At 34.2% G+C, this 7,591-nt stretch overlaps 1 protein-coding gene across 1 annotated transcript; it reads left to right on the forward strand.

Annotated features, from left to right (window-relative positions):
- Positions 1-570: 570 nt before the first annotated feature.
- LOC110899127 (cullin-1) lies at positions 571-7,586 on the forward strand (the record flags this gene model as incomplete). Its single annotated transcript, XM_035987269.1, has 13 exons — positions 571-728; positions 1,925-2,088; positions 2,175-2,274; positions 4,489-4,674; positions 5,221-5,268; positions 5,351-5,554; positions 5,651-5,728; positions 6,244-6,333; positions 6,432-6,512; positions 6,596-6,658; positions 6,742-6,777; positions 7,292-7,378; positions 7,470-7,586. Coding segments are annotated over exons 2-13 (1,224 nt in total), but the record flags the coding sequence as incomplete, so codon positions are not given.
- Between the last annotated feature and the right edge of the window lie 5 nt (positions 7,587-7,591).

The raw sequence follows: 7,591 nt of genomic DNA on the forward strand, positions 1-7,591 counted from the left end.
TTTTTTTAATGAAATCTCTTCCAAAAAACAAACACGCTGCAGACTCAAAGGTCTGCGCGTGGTCTGCACGACGTAGACATAAGAGGTCAGGAAGTACCTTTTGCAAAAAACAAACATCCCCTAAGACTATACATTGTGGAGGGATATATAGGAGCTTCAAAAAGAAAAAAAAATGTTACCACGTATGCACAATATAGATGCCACATACACACAAAGCTTTTCACATCACCAACTCCCCTAGCGCCCCCTTCTTCTTCTCTCCATCTTGCAACCTTCATTCCCCACAAATCAAAGTTGCCAACCCTCGCCCTATGCCTGCAAGCCCAGCCGCAAAGACATCGTGCGTCAGCTTTCACGACCAGAATGAATGGCCTAAGATCGTCTTAACCACAAGAAGGGAAAACTATAAAACTGTAACCGGTCAAATTATCAATGCCAAATCCAATTTCCCAAATAGAAAGTATCATGTTTCTTCAATAAACCAAAATACACTTCCCAAAACAAACACAAACCCAAGAAAACCCAAATTTGACCTAGGTAAAATACCACAAGACGCAATAATAATAACAATTTGTGGGAGAAGATATATACGCACCAAAAAGAACACCCACCCCTTAAATTACAAACCTAGAGAGAGAAACCGAAGATCCACAATCTCTCTCTCTCTCTCTCTCTCTCTCATCACTCATACTCTTCTGCTCTTCGATTCTAAACAAACCTCCAGTCAGGTAATCTTCTATATTCGCAACAATCAGTCTGTTTCAATCCGTTTATTATGCATCATATCGTCGTTGATTCGTGAAATTTTCGTGCCAAAACAACTCGCGCACAATCGGAATCAGTTTGATGTGTGATCGTACATTTATGTTGCTTCGATTGTGTTGTTTTTGAAGCTGTTGTTGAAATTAGGGTTAGGTTTTGATTGCGAGCGGTTGTTTTGTTGGAAATAGCGTTGGTGTGTTGATTTTAGGGTTGATATTTGGGGATTTTCAGGTAGGGTTGGTTGTTAGGTTGTGGTTGTGATGGATTTAGGTTTTTTTTTTTGGATTTTAGGGTTTATTTAGGGTTGTTTGGTTGTGATTTAGGGTTTGTGGTTTGGTTTTAGGTTGGTTGAGGATTGTGTGTTAGAATGGCGTTGTGGATTGGTTCATTTGAGTGTGTTTGTTAGGGTTTATGTTTGTTTCATGTTGAAATTTGATTCTAAATTCTGTAGTTCTCGATGTTTTTGTTGGTTGGATGTGATATCTTGTAGTGCTGTTGGTTGTTGTGATAATTATGTGTTTTGCTTCCTTTTTGGTTTTATGAGAATCGCAACATCAATACGTTATAATCCGTTTATGCGTCATATCGTCGTTGATTCGTGGAAATTTTGTGCGAAAACATCATGCACGCAATCAGATTTAATTTGTTGTGTGATTGTTCAAATATGTTGCATTGTTGCTTCGATTGTGTTTTTTTGGAAGCTTATGATATCTTCTTGTGCTTTTGGTTGTGATAAATATGTGTTTTGCTTCCATTTTGGTATCATGAGATTGGCAACGGTTGTTCTTTTGGCATTTGAATAAATTCTCATAGTCGCAAAGTATTTTTCGTATTTGTTTTAGACCAACAGTTGTAAATGCTTCTCTCTGTTATTTCTTTTTGGGAAAGTTTAAATAGGCGTTTGAATAATAGTTAAATTAGCATGCATGTTGAATTGAATGGTCCGATATTTGGTAGGACAAATGGATTCATAATAAGTTAAAAAAGTGTTTTGTGTTCAAGATATTATAAATGATGGACAGCGCATGCATTTAGTTTTGGATACTTTGTTTCCTTTTTTTGTTTCCCGTACCTATTTTACAAATTAGTGGTTTATACTTTTTATGTTTTTGGTGAATAAAGTTTTGATTCTTACAACATTAAATTCTGTGATTCCTGTCAGAGCTGTAGGCTGGTGTGAATCCTAATCAAAATGAACGAGCGGAAAACAATAGACTTAGAGCAAGGATGGGACTTCATGCAGAAAGGCATTACAAAGTTGAAGAACATTCTAGAAGGCCTTCCTGAGCCACAATTCAGCTCAGAAGACTACATGATGCTCTACACGTATTCAATCTCACTCTATTGTTCTTGTGATTTCTTAATTTTTTTACTAAGCTAAACTTTGTATAATTCCTTAAACTTTGTTGCAGAACCATTTACAACATGTGCACACAGAAACCGCCTCATGACTACTCTCAACAATTATATGATAAATATCGCGAGTCTTTTGAAGAGTACATTACTTCAACGGTAAACTTCGTATCATTTTTCACACATAGAATTCATCATTATCCTTAGGAGCTATTTTGAAAGTTTTTATGCTAATGGACTAATGTGCAACGTTATTGGTTTTGTATTTGTTGTTTGCTAATGCGCGTCACCAGATGTTAGGTCACTGTAACTCATTTTGAACCTACTTAATGCATAAATTAATCTTGTTAAATGTTATGCACTTTCTTTTCCCAGGAGCGATTAAATGCATATAACATTTCATGATTTATGAGCTATATCTTTCATTGCAGTTTAAAAAATTAATGATAAGGAGAAAGTTTACACAGAGGGAAGGCAAGGCAAGGTTAATAAATAAAAAAATGGATCTATTTTTTATGTAAGTTAGTTTATTATTAGTTATTAATAATATTAATTCAAATTGTTTTAAAATTATAAAAAAGTAAGTAACCCTTTGTTAAGCTTAAGCTTGTTAGGACATATGGATCTGAATTTGAGTATATTATTGAAAATAAGTATGAGCATGCTGGGCCCCGCTTGCATCTAATCATTTGCAATCCTATGCTTACTATTCTTGTGGAAGTAACAATTGAGTTTAAGCATACATATGTACATATAAAAAGATGACATGAATTTATTGTTTTCTTAAAAGAAGAAAGAAGAAAAATACAAAAAGAAACGAAAATATGATAATTTGATGGGGAAAACAATCACACGATAACTAAGATCAAACCAAAAATCATTCCAAACAAGCATTTAGTTCTTATGCTTATGCTCTTGTATGGGTTTTAATGTGTTATTAAGTTTTACATATTTTTCTGATGTTGCACTCAAACTAAATGTGGTATTGTAAGGTGGTAAAGAATCAGAGCTTTTATATTAAAAAGGAAGTATACATATATACAGTTAGTAACTTTGGTTACACCCCTTTCTTTAACATCGCGTCGGTTCATATATGTGTACAAAAAGCAATTACAATTCTTCGTTCATGTATGTAACCGTCTCCTTCCAAAAAAACATATGTAGCCATAACTTTTAAATTAAAAAAATAAACGGTGTGATATATTTTAATTAATAGGTTATTTCCAATTATCAACTACTGATTTCAATTTTGTCATTTGTCGTTACACGTGTAACGGTGATATTACTTTTGAAGTTTTACTTTTTTTTAACGCCAAATTTCTTTTACTCTATCTCGTCTGTGAGACTTGAACTCACGAACTCCTCTTCAAAACTCAGGTGATTTTAACACCTTGCCGATTCCATCAATTAACCAAAGAAACTGTTAACAACGTTGATGTTTTTTAGATGGCTTCATAAAAAATACGTCAACATAAATGTTAATTATAACCTATTGTTGCATAGCACATACCTTTTCTTAAATCAGTTTATTTAGTTCTTTACTATGGCAAGATATAATTGAACGTCATTGTAAACTCAAAGAAATATACAGGTTTATTCGTATTGTTTAAGGTTACATATATTAGGATTAAACAAAATACACATGCATGCTTTTCATTTGATACTAAAATTATCCGATAAGCCTAAAGCATGGTTATATTAATAATGAAAATTTGATATTAAAAAATGTTTAAAAACACACATGTTAAACTAATGCGCCACTTTGAGAAGAACTCTTTTAGGAGAAGAACTAATTATGTTAATAGTTAAATCATCTTAAATTTTCCAATTAAAAAGTTCCCACATTTATGGCACACCCACATCCTAACCTAATATAAACTATGACATAGTCACCGATGCCATTTTCACCACCGCCATCTACTTCTGTCTGTAACGGTACCACCGTCATTTATTCAGACGTTTTCTTATTTCTTCTCTCGCCGATTCACTCTCCCCCTTCATCTTTCCTCTGTTTTCGATCGCCATATACGATCCGTTCGTCCCTCATTTGGCAAAGCATGTTTTCATTTTTCCATTTGAAGTTTAGATTTCGTAATGTTCTCACTCTCATCCATAAAGACATGTATAAGCAACATTCTGCCGCAACACGCGGGTTAACATAAACTCGTTGGTTTTAAAAAGCACTGTAGAGGAATAGGCTATATCTAGGTTTTTCTGAAAATAATGTATGCATGTTTCATTTATCATAAGGGTTGTGCTTGCTTTGCTTACATTTATTTAAATTTTTAGGACTTGTTGGTAAGATCTGTGTTTTGCATTTTTTTCATTGATGTATTACCTTTGTTGGTGTTAATGGTGGATTTTGTTATACAGGTGTTACCTTCTTTAAGAGAGAAACATGACGAGTTCATGCTCAGGGAGCTTGTAAGAAGGTGGTCTAATCATAAAGTCATGGTTCGGTGGCTCTCCCGATTCTTCCACTATCTTGATCGCTACTTCATCGCCCGCCGATCTCTTCCTCCACTGAATGAAGTTGGACTTGCTTGTTTTCGGGATCTGGTATTTACGATTGTACTCAGCACACCCTGTAATTAATTACTATCTTCAATGAAAAAATAATGATCTGAGAATCGATTCTTTAAGTATCCAGATAATATACTCTCCCACCATTAACAAATTAACCTTTTGCAACTTGCAAACACTAACAATTGTAGCAAGTAGGAACTGATTAAGACTTAAAACACTGACATTTAAAACTATTAATTAACAATCATGACTAAAAGTTTAAAACACTAATATCAGCAATAAGAAGGAAGACGAATGGTAGAACTAAGAAGAAAGGTACTGATTGGGAGAATCGGTGATGTATTGGTCGATATCGTTGATAATACCGGTACCAATATTTGACACTGATATTTTACATGGGGATAGATAACCGATACATTGCCGTTATTAACTGCGTAGATGTAGAGGCATAATGACTTCATCCCGATTAGGATGTATGTGCATCAAGTCATCAACTACTTTGACACAAATCATTTTCCATGTTTTCCTTTATTTCTTGAAATATTTTGTGTTGATTTTACCGTTGGATATGGCTGTCAGGTATATAAAGAGGTGAATGGGAAAGTAAGAGATGCTGTAATATCTCTGGTATGTATTTTATGTTGTTTTCTTAGCAAATTTGGTATTTGATATATTCTCATCGTGATATTATTTAATGATTTGTAACCAGATTGATCAAGAGCGTGAAGGAGAGCAGATTGACCGAGCGTTACTGAAAAACGTTCTAGATATATTTGTTGAGATAGGAATGGGGCAAATGGAGTACTACGAGAATGATTTTGAAGCATCCATGCTTAAAGATACCGCAGCATATTATTCACGCAAGGCTTCAAACTGGATTTTAGAAGATTCATGTCCAGATTACATGCTCAAAGTAAAAAAAAAATAGTTATCTTGCGAAGATACAACTTATGATGTCAACTTCTTATTTTGTGAATTATAAGCGTTTTCTTTTTTATTGAATTTTCAGGCAGAGGAGTGCCTGAAAAGGGAAAAAGACAGAGTTTCTCATTATCTTCATGTCAGCAGCGAGCCAAAGCTGCTTGAGGTTTGTCTTGTTTTCTTTCGAGTAAAATGTCATTTTTGTCCCTGAGGTCTGACCCGTTTTGCGACTTTCGTCTAAAGGTTTGTTTTTTCGCATCTGGATCCAAAAGGTTTGAAATCTTGCCATTTTCATTCGGCTCGTTAACTCTATCCATTTTTCTCCGTTAAGTCAGTGGTATTTCCGTCTTTTTTGTTAACTTAAAGGGCTAATCGGTCTTTTTCAGGGGTATTTGGTCTTTTTACATTTAGTGAAAAAGACCGAATTGCCCTTTAAATTAGCAGAAAAGACGGAAATACCTCTAACTTAACAGAGAAAAATGGATGGAGTCAACGAGCCGGATAAAAATGGCAAGATTTCAACACCTTTTGGATCCAGATGCGGAAAAACAAACCTTTGGACAAAACTGGCCAGACCTCAGGGACGAAAATGGCATTTTACTCTTTTTTTCTGTAAAGTTTTTCTTGATATGTTTTGATGGCTATTAATTATTGTGTGTATTTCCAATTGGTTGTGTGTAGAAAGTTCAACATGAGTTGTTGTCTGTCTATGCAACTCAATTGCTTGAGAAGGAACACTCTGGCTGTCATGCATTGCTCAGGGATGACAAGGTGTGCATTTATTATTTATTTTATCAATGACTTCTAAAAAATATTGTTTAGATTGTTTTTTGTGGTTATGAACTTATGATATGTTACGTTTTGTTTAGGTTGATGATTTATCAAGGATGTACAGACTCTTTTCAAAGATACCAAAAGGACTAGATCCTGTATCTAGTATGTTTAAGCAGGTTTGTCATATTGGACACAAATTTGATTCTCTTATAGTATTTTATCACTCTTCTTGTTTCATATGCATTTCTATGCTGTACAGCATGTCACCGCTGAAGGTACAACTTTGGTCAAACAAGCTGAAGATGCTGCAAGTAACAAGAAGGTTTGTACATAGTACATGCTAACTTGTTATTCACAATCTGTTCAATATTTATGTGTATTAAGCTGTTTGGTGGTTTTTTACAGGCTGAAAAGAGAGATGTGGTTGGCTTGCAGGAACAGGTAATAATGATAACATTGTAATGTATGCTATGCAGTTTGGTAAAAAATCGGATATCGCTGAAGGACCGATATTTGAGATATAGGTTATCGCGGTGGGATATCGGTAATTTTAATATCATGCAGAATTTATATATGTAGCAATTTAACACTAACAATTCAATATACTCTCTTACCATTAATAAATTAACCTTTTGCAACTTGCAAAACACTAACAATTGTAGCAAGTAGGAACTGATTAAGACTTAAAACATTAACATTTAACACTAACAATTAAGACTTAAAACACTAATAGTAGCAATAAGAAGAAAGACGAATAGTAGAATTAAGAAGAAAGGTACTGATATCAGGAAAATCAGTGATGTATCGGTCAATATCGTCGATAATAACGGTACCGATATTTGACACCGATCTTTTACATGGGGACCGACAACCGATGTGTCACTGATACTAACTGCATAGAATGTATGTATGTATGACTAGAAGCTTATGTGTTTAATTCTGTGTCTGTGTTCAGGTTTTTGTTAGGAAAGTGATCGAGCTTCATGATAAGTACCTGGCTTATGTAAATGACTGTTTTAATAATCATACTCTCTTCCACAAGGTAACGTCTTGTGATTTCATTTTCAAGTCACTAATACGATATTTCTCACTTTTTTATAACTGTTTTTTATTATTATTATTTTTTTGTCTAGGCACTTAAAGAAGCATTTGAAATATTCTGCAATAAGGGTGTTGCTGGAAGTTCAAGTGCAGAGTTACTTGCCACATTTTGTGATAATATTCTTAAGAAGGGTGGAAGTGAGAAATTGAGTGA

Source organism: Helianthus annuus, unplaced genomic scaffold (assembly GCF_002127325.2).
Source record: "Helianthus annuus cultivar XRQ/B unplaced genomic scaffold, HanXRQr2.0-SUNRISE HanXRQChr00c155, whole genome shotgun sequence".
Lineage (NCBI taxonomy): Eukaryota > Viridiplantae > Streptophyta > Magnoliopsida > Asterales > Asteraceae > Helianthus > Helianthus annuus.